Raw genomic sequence first — 14,780 nt, 5'->3', positions numbered from 1 at the left:
TTGAATGTTGTTGGGTATATGATGTCGTTACTTGACAGAGCAGGAAGAAGGGGTGGAAGGGAGTGATCGAACGATTCCACGTGGATGACGGAATCGAATTGAGACTGACTGATAATGTATGTATATACGGTGCCTGAATATTACGCGTATCACCTTGCTCTGACTTCACGTCCACTCAACCACCCATCAAACGAACGAACATTACTTTCCTTCCCTCTCCTCTCTTCCCTCTTCTCTCCTCTCATCAGCGCAGACGACTTACCCTACTCAAGCCAGCTCTGAAATAGAGGGGTTGTCGTGGTAATCATGCCACCCGTCCGAAAACGACCGCAAGTCATAGACTCGGACGAAGAAGAGGAAGCACGAAGAGGTCAAAGTTCATCAGCTAGTCCAACGAAAAGGAGGAAAACGGTGGTACAAGATAGTCAAGAGTTGGACGATTCAGATTTGAATGATCTAAACAGTGGGAATGAGAAGGAGAATGATGATGAGGGGTTATTAGTTGATGGAGACGGGGAAGGAGGGGAACAGCTGGAGAGGGGTAGAGTTAGCTTTAAACCCGAGTATGAGAGGGGGGATGATGGGTAGGTCTTTGACTATCTTCCTTTTAACGGTTAGACACATATTCTCGAGCGAATACCTAAATAAGCTGATACATATACATTTTAATTCAGATACGTAGCTGGGTCAGTTGTACGCATCAAAATGACGAATTTCATGACCTACGACCATGTCGAATTTAGACCTGGACCTCATCTTAATATGATATTGGGTCCGAATGGTACAGGGAAGAGTAGTATCGCTGCTGCTATAGCTATAGGGCTTGGATTTCCTCCTAAGGTGAGTACGCATCAAGTGGAACATCTCGCCTTTGTTCAAGACAATCTGCACGACATTTCACCCTTGTCTTCTGCTGGAATGGTAACATTCGATCCGAACCTTGCATCTCATGTTGGAGATGATACTGATCGGCCACCTTGTCACAGGTCATGGGTCGAGCGAACGAGCTCAAAGCATATGTCAAACAAGGTGCAGATCAAGCTATGGTGGAGATTGAGCTAAAAGGGAAAAGAGGAAAGAGGAATACCGTCATATGGAGGAAATTCAACAAGGAGGATGAGAAGTCAGAGTGGAAATATAATGGTTAGTGACGTTCCTTGCTCGTCTTTCAAACCAAACGAAAAGTATTCAGTCAAGTTCGAGGACAGAAGGGGAATGTTTATATACTGATATTGATGGTAACATAGGATCAACATGTACCAGAAGAGAGGTCCTAGAATATGTTCAGAGGTTTGGTATTCAGGCGAACAATTTATGGTACGTTGCTTTTGTCTTCAAGGCGCCAACGAGATACCAACTTACCACTTTCCTATAGCTCTTTCCTCCCCCAAGACAAAGTTGCCGAATTCGCCAAGATGGCCCCGGAAGTGGTACTGAAGGAAACGATGCGAGCGGCTGGTGATCCGAGATTGACCAACTGGCATGAAATGTTGGTTGAGAAGGGTGCAAAGTCGAAGGAAATTGGCAATGTAATTCTGCTTCTTTGTTGCTCGTCAACTGTTGATATGGATTGAAAGCTGATCTTGGAGATAGACCTTGGAAGGCCACGTGAACGTCCGAGATAGGTTGAAAGCTCAGGTAGATGCCCTTGCACCCGATGTAGAACATGTCCAGGAACGGGAAGCGAGGGAGATGGAAGTGAGTTCTCCAGCTACCACATCGATTGTGATTATATAGGGCAATCAGCTAATAGGAATCTGGTGTATAGGCTGAAATACTTGAGCACGTGGTGGCCGTTTCTCAGCATGCTGAGCTGAAGAAAGCTGTCGATCAAGCGAAGAAAGAGAAAGAGACGGTAGCTGCAAGATACACCAAGCTCCAAGGTAGAAGACAGCCGTTGAAGGAATTGAAAGAGTGAGTCGATGATGGAGTAACGCCTTAATGGATCCAGCTGACCACACCATACACAGATACTGGGAGAAGAAGGCACACAAGGACGAAGTGAAAGCTCAGTCTGTAGAATCGAAATACAAAGACGGGATGAAAGATCTGCGAACGAAGTTGAACAAGGCCAGAGATGTGGTAAGTCTCACTTAACGATGGTCTCAAGTGGAGACGGAAGCGTGACTGATCCTCTGCGTGATGACACAGGGCGATAAAAGCGCTGACATAGATAGACAACTGGAACGTCTGAAAGTGACTTTCAAACGAAGACAAGACGAGAGGGAGAGCTTGATTCGTAGGATCGAGGAGTGTCAGAAGATCTTGGATGAACCTAGAGAGGAGGTAGATTCTGAAGTCAGAGCTAAGAGTAGAGAGAAGGTGCGTCGAATGCTACCGAGATGGTGGAACAAGCTATGCTAATCTCACTGCATTTGCCAGGCCGATCTGCAAACGGAATATCGTCGGAAGGAGGGCGTCCTGGACGAGTTAAAGGACGAATATGAAGATAATAAGAGGATGTTCAGAGAGTTGAATCAGGAGATAGAAGATTTGAATAAAAAGTAAGCAAATCGCTCGGAAATATACAATATCCTCTAGCAAATGCTGAGGTATCCTTGCCCCTAGGCAAATGATGCTGCAGAATATCAATGCTCAGAAGGAAAGGGCCGCTAGAGACCTGGATCCGTCCATCGATTTCATGCTCGACTGGCTCGATAAAAATGGGCATACCCTCGAAGGGCCAGTCCACAAACCACCCATGATATCTGTCACTGTACAGAACAAAGATTATGCTTGGCAAGTCGAGCAATGTACGAATCTGAAGCAAAGATCGGTGAGTCCGTCATTGTGCACCAATGTGTGATAAGCCATACATTAACCCATCTATGCATATCCACGCAGACATTTATATGTACAGCACAAGCGGATTTCGACCGACTTCTGGCCCTGAATAATACCCAATATCCATCCAGGATAGTACAAGGAAGAAGATTTGAAGGCGGTAAAGTGCAGTTGAACTTGGCCTATCAGGACGTTACCAATGAGTCAGTCAACCCCCGTCGACCTTGTGATGCAGAGCGTGTAAGTGCTATAGAATCCTCGACGACGGCTCCACCAAGCTGATGAGTATCGTTCATTACTTAGCTTCAAGAGCTGGGAATGGACGGTTTCGCAATTGATTACGTCGACGCTGAACCAGCCGTAATTGCATATCTCTGCAAACAATCTGGATTGCACGCCACTGTGAGTTGTCTCCGTCGTCAAAAACGACACCTGATGCGCATGACAGGCTAAATGATAGACTATGATAGGCTCTCACCCAACGACCCTCTGTTCAAGTCGATGGCAATGCTCTCACTGCATTGGGCATCAAAGCTTGGGCGACGAGAGATGATCATACGACGGCAATTCAAAGTGCGTACGGTAGGAGAGACCATGTCCACCGGACGAACCAAAAACAGGAAGCCAGAGCTTTCAACCGTACCGGTGAGTCCAGTTCTTGTCTGTCGCTTTATCACAGATTGAGAAAGTCAGGCATCCTGCTGAATGGCATTGTTGGATGATCATAGTCGACAATCAAGCTGTTCAGAGGATAGTAGAGGAAATTGCGAGGAAGAAGAAAACCAAGTACGATAGAGAACAACCTCATTCAGAGTTGAAAGCGAGGCTGGATGGGATTACAGATGAACGAGAAGATATCAAGAGGCAAGCTGTGAGTCATGCCTGCATGAATAACACATACCATGATCATAGCTGATCCCTTTGACCATTCAGGGCGTGCTTGAGAAAGAGATAAAAGCGTTACAGGAGAAGGCAAAGAGATGGCAAAGAGCCGCTACGGATTGCGGTGAGTCCAGCTGATCTTAACGAGGCATGTGTAAAGATGTGTCAGCTGACCTTGGTGCATCGATGCAGAACAACACAAGGAGAAATTACGAAAGTTGGAAGCTCAGCCTTCGCAAGAGGAAGAACGTAAAAAGCTCAAAGCGGAGAAATTGAAGTTTGCCAAAGCTAGATTGAGGCCCCTGGACGCTTGGCTTGTGAGTGTTGGATCCTGTGCAATCTATCAGAAACGATGCTCATCATATGGCTTTGATAGGACTCGTGTGATTTTGTTTCTGAGAATTGCTCAGATATAGTCACTTCTGCTCTTACGGCTCTGCAGAGCACTATCAACAAGCAAGCGGTCTCGTCGAGGTTGAATGAGGGTAATGAGATGCTGAATAGAGCTAAGAAGGACTTGGAGGATGGTAAGTCGTTTTTTACGTCGTGGTTTTGTCGTCGATAGGCAACAATGCTGATTATCCCACTTGACGTATTTTCAGCCGGAGTCAGAGTAGACGAAGCGAGACGAAGAGCCGCGAACAAATGGCAGCAACTCACAACTGCAATTCAAGATTCCCCTAATGAGATCAAAGAGGAAGTTAGGAATCGAGCAAGAGATGTATGTTATTTGCTTAGAATACTTGATGTCAGATGGCTTTTTTGACTGATATATTTTGAAATCGATAGGTCTCGTCCTTGCCTCCCTTGGAAGAATTGCAAGGTCAACTTCAGACTCTACGAGCGCAATTGGAGTTGGCTGTGAATATCCCTGGGAATGTCGTGGCTAGGTATAACGACTATAAAGACAAGGTGAGCTATGGTTTCGGATCCTAGTCCGATTGGAAGTAGCTAACATCGTAGGTTGTGCACAGCTTGACAAAGCTCAGGATATCGTTGATCGTGAGGAGTTAGAGTTGAATGGGCTGAAGAGAGATATCAAGAAAACTCTGGTAAGGTTCTTTCAGCACTGAATCGTGGTATTTCTTTTTTGGGGGGCTAATCCTGAGAACAACAATGTAGGATATGTTCGACCCAGCTTTGGAGACTCTTGTGCAAGCTGTCTCAGCCAAGTTCTCGGCTGCTTTTGCTCGTGAGCTGTCTTTCTTTATGCCATCTTAGTGCCGGGTTGTACAGCTAACATCTGGCAACTCGATGCAGGTGTAAAGTGCTCTGGAGAAGTCAGGATACGTAGAGTCGAAGGTGATTTCTCTGCTTGGGGGATAGAGATTCTGGTTTCGTACAGGGATGAAGATAGTTTGGCTATTCTCACTGGATCTCATCAATCGGGTGGGGTGAGTGATAGTCTCAACTGCTACTTTGATTCCCCATGGTCAATCTGGTGAGACACAAGCTGACTAAGATGCAATATTTGTAGGAACGATCATTAGCCACTGTCACGTATCTCATGTCCCTCTCTGAGATGTCCCGAACGCCTTTCTCACTAGTCGATGAGATCAACCAGGTAAGCTCGGAATCTAGATCATGTCTCTGAAAGACAAGACAATGAGCTGACATATCTCGTGGAAATGATAGGGAATGGACCAGAGAGCCGAACGAGCAGTGCATAATCAGTTGGTAGAAGTGACGTGCGATGCAGATGCAGGACAGTGAGTTCCACTTCCAGTCAAATCAGCTAGTTTATGCTCAGGGAGTCACACTTCCAGTCAAATCAGCTAGTTTATGCTCAGGGAGTCAAAGCTGATCACCTTGTCGTTGCTATCAGGTACTTCCTAATCACACCCAAGTTATTGACTGGATTGACGTACCATCCAAAGATGAAAGTATTGATTATCAATAATGGAGCTCATCGTAAGTTCGGTTTTCCCTCTCTCAATGATGCGTTTGGAAGATGGAATGGATCACCATACTTATGCTCATGGTATGTCCTGCCCCTCCTAGTGCCCGATTCGAGGATGCAGAGTCAACGATACGGTGATTTATCGGCGTGTTTGAAGAAATACTCGAAGAAGCACTCTATTGCGGCGCATTAGGATTTGAAATGAAAATAGGAATTCAATTTCACTTCGTCCAGTGATTCCTCAGGCAGGAGAATGCATTTTGGGGTATATGCCTTTTCTGTATGTGAATTATAGATATGTCATGACATTAATGAATTGATGATCCAACAACGTATGTCGTATATAAGATGCAAGGTATATTTGTGTTTGCGTTTCGACTCTCCATGCACTCTACTCTCCCTTATTGTCTAGTCCGATCTACCGACTACTCCACCGCCACATCCAAAACAGACGAATACCAAATCTTTTTCTCCTGCTCCTCCCCTTGTTCCTTCTCTAATACCTCCTCAACAGCTACTCTCAACCCGTATCTACCCATACTCAGAAATACTACACCCGTACTCCATGTAATCTGTTCAGAAGGTTGTAACAAAGGTAAGACCGTACTTGTCAAACCATCAAATACGACGTTCTTCGACATCGAGGTAGGTGGAGGAGGTTGAAATGAGTTTCGTTGGGCTGGTTGTTGGTGAGAGGGGGGGTGAGGGTCCGTCCAAAGTTGTTCGGATGATGAAGTTGGGAGAGGAGAGATATGGATGAATGGTCTGAAGGGGCGTTCTGCGTAATGACAAACATGGTGATTAGCTTGAATTCGAGATGATTGTGAAATGGATCTTAGTTGTGCAGAGGTGCGTGATTGACTTACCGAAATTGTTCGTTATTGTAACACTTAAATTGTTAAATTCCATTACATCCACCATTTCATTCACCCCATCTAGTGAGAGCTGTATATCAATCTCATCCGATCTGAATATGTCTAGTAAGGAGGACGAGAACAGCTGATCACGGATATTCAGGGTACCCGTTCTCGTTGATCCGGGCTATCAGATCGGAAGAAATGAGTCAGCTAATGTTCTCCTTCGAAATGCCTTCAACGTGGTATAGTAAAAGCAACTCAGACTAACCTCTACCCAAGTGGCTTTAACCATCTTTAGCAGTTCCTCGCGATACCAGAATAATTCCCTTTCCTTCTTTATCTTACTGACAGATTTCTTCTCTTTATCTACGATGTATTGTCTCTCAGATAAGGAAGGTATAGGCCGAGAGAGGAGGGCTTGGGCGATCGTGCGACGTGGAAGGGGGAGAATCATCCTAAGCAGATAGCAGTGTATAAGATCAGCACCACAATCCAACTCATGTCCAAAGCTCTGATTAGATGTAAAATGCTCACCGCTCAGTAGCTCCTGGCGGGACTAGCCTTGTACAATGCACATGATCACTAGCAGACACGTCATCTGAGGTATCACGATCGTTGGTTTTAGCTCTTGGATCTGCAACTGGAAGCGAGTAATCATCCTCACCTTGACCATGATCATTCCTCTCCAACGTCACCTCAAACGGTACCCCATAAACGTTCCTCACGCTCAATGCCAACATACAATACCCATCATCATTCTCCTCCCTCAAAGCGATCTTCAACCTATCTTCGTTGAATTGTGAAGTTGAAGGTAATCTCTCCAGCTGAGGTTTATCGCCATTAACCAGAACATCATTCTCACCCGCACCGTTTACGGTATTGCCAGATGATCCCAGACGTATCAGGTCTAGGGAATGAGCTTCGATGGTATGATATACTGTGAACAGAATTGGGAATGTGATTTGGCGAGTGTAGAAGGTATTTTTGTCGGCCGTGTTGGTATCGGGCTGAGAGTCATTGGTGGAACTGGTAGAAGATCTGTTTAGATATCCATAATCTATCCTGATCGTTCCATCCGTACTAGGGTATCATCAACACAACATCAGCCATCACAATTCAATCTTCTAGGTGAAGCTTAATTAACTCACCACCCAACTTTACCCAAACACTTCACTTCCAAAGTAACCCTCCCACCAGGTTGGATCTCAAGTCTATCTTTCCCATCTACCTGATTCCACGTAAAGACGGGTTTATTCAACTGATCATACTCGATCTCATAGGCCTGCTCAGGGGTGAGTTCACCTTCCTGGATGATCGCCTGGGCTTCTCGAGCGGTCGAATCGTCAAACGTGAGCTTGATGAAATCTATCGGCACGGATGAGGAGTTTTCAAGGATTATACGGATTATTGAGCTGAGAAAAGTATATTGCTTTGTGGTCAGTCTCACACCTTGCCAGGAAGGAGAAAGACATTGAGGAAAGAAGATAGTGTATCAGAGACTCACGTTTCGCCATTGTAAAGCATGACAGTCCCATGAGTCAAACTCGTCTTCTTGATCCACGCTAATGGTAATTCCGGTACGACCTTACATTCCAACCATGTCTTCTCCTCATCTCCTGCACCATCCCTTCTATCCTTGTGGATTGACATCTCCGAGGTAGAATATCTAGCATCCAACCCGGTTTTCTTACTTTTACTCGAATCAGCCTTAATTTTAGATCTCCTCTTGTCCAATTTAACCTTCTCCTTCCCATCTATAATAGGGATGAATAATTCTTTAGAAGATCCATCGTTCAGTCGGATCGATATCCCTTTGATGGACATCGATCCTGAGATGGGTGATTGACCGGTCACTCGGACTGTCTGGACAGAGTTGGCGGGTAAAGTGAGGGGTAGAGGGAAGGTTATGAATGGTACGCCGGATGTTCTATAAGGTACGACATCAGCTATATTCTTCAGGTCTTGGACCAGACCAAACAGCAAGGTAGCTCACAAGATTGACAAGTCTTGTATTTCTAGATCAAAGGTGAATGGATTTCGGACAGTCACGAATATATCGATCTGTTCATTTGCCACTATCACCGTCTGAGTAGGATCGTCAGTCGCAATCATTCGTTATGTGATCACACAGCTCACCTTTCCAGCTTCGGCAGCTTTCAATCGTGGATTATACAAGAAAGGATCTTTCTTGCCCTGTTTGCTTGGTGTGATCTCGTTGATGGAATGCTCGATCGGCAATTTGTTCGATGGAAGACTGCAATTTCATTAACTTGGTGATTAGTCATGTACTCCTCTTTCGACATAATGCTATATACACTTCGTGATGTAGACGGAGGAAAGCACAACAAGAACAGAAAGCCATTTAGGAAATGCGAAAAAAGAGGACGAATCTACGGAAGCACCCTGGACATCGCTCTAATTCAGAAGGAGGGACACCACCCACCTAGCAATCTCCAAACTCAACACGACCCTCTCCCCAATCCACCACGGCACCATCCCAACCTCTATCCCCCTTCTCCTAACCGTAGCAAGCGATTGGGGGTACATCCGATTCAACATATGCTGGCTCTGGGGATTCAAATACCCATTCAGGTTGTTCAAGGCAGTAAGACACAATCGTATGATAGATTGATGATCTGGGAGAGATTCAGAGATGGCGATTCCTTCTTTTATAAATTCAACTTGCAATTCCGGCCAGCCAAATTTTGGTTTTGCAATTCCATCTGGATCGTCATCCATCCCATTCGAGGGAAAATGAGGTGAAGTCGAAGTTGAAGATGAGGTACCGAACGATAGTAAGTCGATCCCCATAATCAAGGCTGCACGTTCGAACAACCCTATAATCCCGGTATTCCCCTCAGTCGATTCCTTCCGCCTAACAGCAACGGTCTGATTGGGGACTGAGAAACCCAGACCCAGCCCAATGGCTGCAGAGGAAGCTTCGTCGCTTTTGTTCTCAGCCGATATTGTAGATGTGGGTGTCTTCACCTTTGAAATCCCACTAGATCGCTTACTCTCTTCTCTACCCTCCACCACCAGTATAGCCAACCTTTTGATCAATTCTCTAGTTATCGAAGATTCCTTCCGTGGCAAGTCCAACCATCTGCTGAGCCAGATAGCTTCATTGTGCAGGATGACCTGTTCAGTCTTGGTCATGGCCCGATGGTAAGGCTGTAATGCATTCTCAGCGTGCGCGAATATACTCTGTCGGGAAATCCCACTTGAGGATGATAATAACGATAAATGCCGACGTCGTTTTCTCCGTAAGTTCGGGTCGGTATTTGCTTGTATCAGAGGGGGAATGAAGTTCCGGGGCAAAGTGTGGGTCATCAGTGATGATAAGGCTATTGATCCCCATCCACCAGCTGCCCAGATGAGTAAGAGGAAATGAGCGATTTTGAGTGATAAGCTTGTATGTAGGTATGCCAGGAGTCCTTCGCCTGTTCCCACGTTTGCCGGGTTGGAGCTGGATGACGGAGCGGGGAATGAGATAGAGCCGGAGACTGCTTGAGGGGAGGGGCTGAGGATAGTAGGGGGGTACGGTAAGGGTGATCGAGAGAGACACGCTAATGCTGAGAGATAGTGTGAGAGGATTTCAACTGGGATTGGCGAAGTAGGGAACGGTTGGGCGAGGTTCTACAGTAGACAACATGGATTAGCCAGATAGACCTGTAGAATAGAAAGTTGAGAGCGAGTCATGACCTACCGAGCCATCCCTTCCTTCCCACGCTTCTCCTATACCAGCCACAGCTCTACCTTCCCTGGCCATACCTTCCCACAGAACATCGCCTACACTCCTACACCTCTCTGATCCATCATCATAGCACTTGATTGCATCTCCATAAAGCCCAGCAAGGAGGTACATATCTCCCAAAAGCTTCATGAGTCTACCACCCGCCACTCCTGATAACGTCGCATTCGTGTACTTCATACTTGTTATCTGAGGTACGTTAGACGTCGATGAGGATGCAGAAGCGGTAGAAGAAGTTCTTGTGAAGGGTGACGAGATGGCGGTGGATCGTCTGAAAGGGTTGGAAGAAGCTGCAACGGGTTGAGGTTGTTGAGAAGGAGATATAGAGCTCTGTATGGGCGGTAGTGAGGGAGGTTGGATCGATGTGGGTCTTCCACCGGGTGTTAAAGCTCTTGTTAAGGATATTCCCATCCCATTGAGGTGATCTAGAGATTGTGAGTGAGGTATCCCGGTTGGAGTAGAGGTACTTGCCCGTGAGGGGTAGTCGGAGGGGGTGGTAGACCGCTGAGAGGATAGGATGTTACCGAGTTCTGGATGTGGGAGAGTGGAAGTGAGAGATGGAAGGAGGGTGGATGAGAGTGTGCGCATTCCCGCGGGGGTCTCTAGAGCTGTTGCCTGAGAGAACCGAAAGGTCATAGTCAGCATGCAGCTTGTGCCCGACATCGTTAAACGTGCTTGCGCATAGTATCTCGATAGAACAAGATGCGTAGATGATGTAGTCTAGTTAACTCACAATTTCGCCCAATTCACCTAACAATTCCCCCACTACCTCCCCCAACACCCTTCCAATCCAGCTCTCAGCCCCATCTTCCGGAGCAAACCTCATATACCCCTTATCCTTCCCATTCCCCCTCGTATCCGAAGAATGACTACTCTGTTTCCTAGGACTAGATGGCGATTTAGGTAATTGATTCGGCACAACCAATAGTCTCTTCACCAATGGAAACGGCGATGTCGATGGGAAGATCGACGAGATAGTCTCATCGAATGATCTCTCGGGATTGATCTTCTGGTTCAGCGAGATCTGAGGATGAGGGCTATGGTTGAACGTCGGTGCAGTGGGAGTCGAGATGTCCGTTATATCCCCACTTTCCCCCTGCTGCTCTTCCACATTATATCCTGATGTTTCTACCTCAGAGTCAGGTTCAACAGCTACACCCAATACTATCAGGGGAAATCCCGCCAATCTAAGTAGAGATAAAGGGTAGGTATGTCTCGCAGGAGGGTTCCCACTGTACGATAAATGAACATGATTGGTAGTTGATCCTCTCGACACCGATATACTATTCCCCGTGGATGGTGGGAAGAATCGTAATCTGGGATTAGGCGGTAATTCGTATGAGCTTCCTCCGTAGGTCGATTGTCTGTTCCTCGAGGTCAATGGTCTGGATAGCTCGTCCCCTCTTAGAGTTTGATATCGCTTGATCAAGGTCTGATACGAGGTGTAGATGTTGGAAGGGATTGGCGAGTCTGGCAAGTGGACGGGAACGAGGAGGATGGGTATCTTGGAGAGGGAGGCGGGGTCTGTGAGCTGGGAGAGGGGTGTTGTGGGATTCATATCGTTATGGTCGTTTCGTTGGTGGTTCGTTATCGTTGGAGAGTACAGGTTGTGATGATATACATCGGGGTGAAGAGTTGAGTGAAGTGAATGTTCTGATAAGTCACCAACTTGATCCGCTAGGAGATGTAGCTCTATCTCAGTCTTTCTCTGACCGCTGTCTCTCTTGTGCTGGTATTCTGGGTTATTATATCGCAGTGGTGATGGGTGACCGTACTGATATTCAACAATCAGCGACGAAGTAGCAGACGAAAGACATCTATCGATGATGTTACGTTCATCCTCAACGTGAATGCGGAGGTGAGACGCGACGTGGAGATCACGTGGATGAAAGACCAAATATTTAAACCTCCTTACAACGTAGATGAGGGAGAGCAAGAGAGAGGGAGATAGATTTCTATGACCAGTCAGTATGCAATGCATATGATATATCCTAATGCTACAGCTACATCAGTTGATGATCAACAACTCTCACAAATCAATGTGCCCATCGGAGGATCCAACTCCATTCCCTCACTTCCATCTCTGACGCGTTGAGCAAAGGCACTAAGCCATCGCAGGGCTCGCGGTAGCAGTACTTTCTATCGTCCAAGTCTCCTTTTCTTTCTCTTGAGCTTTAGTCATCCCCAAAAACCCCTTCTTCCTACCTTTATAAGCCAACTGAGCCTCCCTCCTCTCCTCAAGCTTCACAACCCTCGCAGAGTTACTCCTGGCTTTACGTTCCGTAGCCACCTGCAAATTCGCATGTATCTGCTCTTCAATCTCGTCCAACTCAACTCGTAGCGAATCCAATCCTTTGATCTGGTTTACTACCGCCTCCACTCCTACATTTGACGAGGATTCCGCCTCAACCTGGTCTTCTTGTGTAGACTCAGGTTCAGATATGAATGACGCCAGGATGGCTCTTTCCTCTTCCAACCTCTTCTTCACATCGTTCAATTCACCTAATATCACTCTAGAATACTTCATCCCCCTCCTCGAAGATGATCTCGTCCACCTAACAGTCCTCCAACAAGCTTTGAACGAATTCCCTTCAATCCTCAAATTAGGTCCAAAGCCCACCGAACCATCGGCCTTGCCTTCCTTGAGCGCATGGAGGAATGAGGCTTGCTCGATATTTGCTGCTCTCACTGCGAGTCTGAGTATATGTATGGAAACATCCTTGTATATCGTATCGTCAGGTGAGACCTTGATTTTCGACTTCCATGCTCTGGATAGCATTGATAAGATCGATGAGACGACTGCTCCCTCTCCGTCTATTGGGCGTTGGGGTGGGGAAGTAGCGATGAGAGATTGGAGCTTGATTGATATGGCTGAGGAGGGGAGGAGGATGTCATAAGGTGTAGGAATGGGTGGTAGGTAATCGTTGAATGAACGAGTCTGGGTAGGTTGAGATAGAGTAGACTCAGAAAAGGCTGGGACAGGTCCTAAGGTCAATTGAATCAGATTGTCAGTATTTCCATATACACAAATGACTTCGACCCAGTACTAAAGATTACTCACCTTCCTGCCCATGCTCTTCAACGCTCCTCTGCCCAAACCACCCTCTCTCAGCCCTCTGTCTCCTCTCATCCTCCAACATCCTCGACAAGGTAGGTATATCCTCTTCCTCATCTTCCACTCCATCCTCCCCCACCCGGGATATCAACACAGACTCGGGTAATCTCTCCACATCCCCCGGGAACAAATTATCATAAGCCGCCAACATCTTGTACAGTTCCCCTTTCCTCCCAAAGTAATCCACCACAGCAAGCTTCACAGCAGGTTTCAGCTTTCTAAGGTCCGATTCCTTCGAGGGGAACGACAAATTGTTGATATCCAAATTATACCCATTCACCAAGATCGTCTCACTGAGCTCTTCAAATGATCTTCGGAGATCATCATTCCGTACATTCGTGGAACAAATCAGTCTCGAGATATTTAAAAGGTTTTCGGCGGTAGTAGAGTTGGGAGAGACCTTCCGCTCTTGCATAGCTTTGATAAGTCTCCTGGCAATCTCAGAGGTTTCGATTAACTCTAATTCCCCTTTCGTCGTCGAATTACCCCCAGCCGAAGTAAAAGTAGTGGTGAATCGGTGAGAATGGATTTTCAACCATTTCGAGATACTTCTCAATCCATACCCGTACATTATCCTCAATTGTCTGTATGTCAATTTATCGTCGAACCTAAATCTGATTTCTCGAATTATCGACTCGCACCCATTCTTATCGCCCAGCATCGCCAGTTTTCCCACACCATTGATCAATACTTGAGGATCCACCTCTTTTTGGTTGGAATTGGAAGACATAATATCGTTGGTAATGGTCCGCAACCTTCTTTCCCACTTATTACCAAGATTCGAATGATGTTTCAACCTCTCCCTCAATACCTTCCCTTTGGCTTCTGATGAATCGGGTAAGGAGGAGAGTTCCCTAACGTGTTTACGATTAGGTATGACATACTTGAATACCCTCTGTAGGAAATCGACAGGCAACGACCGTCGATAGGCTGGTGAGAGGGATATATATTTCTGCCATATCTTGGCGGAACCAATTTCGGTCCTATAGCTTGACGGTTTTGAGACCAGATCCTGCAGCTCGGCGAAGGTTTCGCTCTCGCGTTGGCTCGCTCGGAAAGGTATGACCACGGTTGGTCGGGAGGTGAAGAAACCCTGTTCGGTTGGGCGGGGAATAGGTTGGGAGAGTGAGGAGGGGGTGGACAGGTGAGGTGGTAGGTCGGGTACGAATGAGGGGGCAGTGGATGAGGAGGCGGGGGTGGTGGAAGTAGAAGTGGAAGCTTGTCTAGAGGAGAGTAGGAAGGGCGTGGGTCTATACCATGTTGTCAGTCTGTTGTCTACATCCTAAGAATTGGGAGAGATGACCAAACTCACCTCGAGGGCCCTTTTGAGGTCGTAGCTAGTCTGTGTATCTGTTTTGCTGATCGCATTTTCCTCTCTTTTCGTCCTGACAGTGAGTTTGCGGTGATGGCTAATAGTCTATGTCTGCGACCTTGTACAATGTCGGATGCAGAGCAAGCTGATGAAGGAATGTTGAGTAAGGATTCAAGAGT

General features: G+C 46.6%; 3 protein-coding genes across 3 annotated transcripts; 1 reads left to right on the top strand and 2 right to left on the bottom strand.

Annotated features, from left to right (window-relative positions):
• Nucleotides 1–306: 306 nt before the first annotated feature.
• Nucleotides 307–5,759, top strand: I302_106545 (uncharacterized protein; the record flags this gene model as incomplete). Its single annotated transcript, XM_019192805.1, has 27 exons — nt 307–584; nt 675–840; nt 987–1,143; nt 1,248–1,317; nt 1,376–1,529; nt 1,594–1,698; nt 1,769–1,914; nt 1,971–2,082; nt 2,152–2,322; nt 2,383–2,504; nt 2,569–2,776; nt 2,845–3,024; nt 3,088–3,186; nt 3,255–3,429; nt 3,513–3,655; nt 3,718–3,790; nt 3,859–3,983; nt 4,043–4,193; nt 4,269–4,387; nt 4,456–4,578; nt 4,641–4,718; nt 4,789–4,858; nt 4,927–5,060; nt 5,144–5,230; nt 5,302–5,375; nt 5,492–5,577; nt 5,668–5,759. The coding sequence occupies 27 exons, from the start codon at nt 307–309 to the stop codon at nt 5,757–5,759; spliced, it is 3,498 nt and encodes a 1,165-aa protein (XP_019045802.1).
• A 232-nt stretch (nt 5,760–5,991) lies between these two features.
• Nucleotides 5,992–11,732, bottom strand: I302_106544 (uncharacterized protein; the record flags this gene model as incomplete). Its single annotated transcript, XM_065870294.1, has 11 exons — nt 5,992–6,344; nt 6,433–6,607; nt 6,692–6,878; nt 6,958–7,503; nt 7,572–7,835; nt 7,928–8,350; nt 8,417–8,508; nt 8,560–8,677; nt 8,867–10,059; nt 10,130–10,789; nt 10,908–11,732. 11 exons carry the CDS (start codon nt 11,730–11,732, stop codon nt 5,992–5,994), a joined length of 4,836 nt encoding a protein of 1,611 aa, XP_065726366.1.
• Nucleotides 11,733–12,278: 546 nt separating this feature from the next.
• I302_106543 (uncharacterized protein) lies at nt 12,279–14,657 on the bottom strand (the record flags this gene model as incomplete). Its single annotated transcript, XM_019192807.1, has 3 exons — nt 12,279–13,159; nt 13,236–14,539; nt 14,602–14,657. The coding sequence occupies 3 exons, from the start codon at nt 14,655–14,657 to the stop codon at nt 12,279–12,281; spliced, it is 2,241 nt and encodes a 746-aa protein (XP_019045804.1).
• Nucleotides 14,658–14,780: the final 123 nt, after the last annotated feature.

This window comes from Kwoniella bestiolae, chromosome 5 (assembly GCF_000512585.2).
Source record: "Kwoniella bestiolae CBS 10118 chromosome 5, complete sequence".
NCBI classification, from domain to species: domain Eukaryota; kingdom Fungi; phylum Basidiomycota; class Tremellomycetes; order Tremellales; family Cryptococcaceae; genus Kwoniella; species Kwoniella bestiolae.
This window is presented reverse-complemented; position numbering and strand designations above follow the sequence as displayed.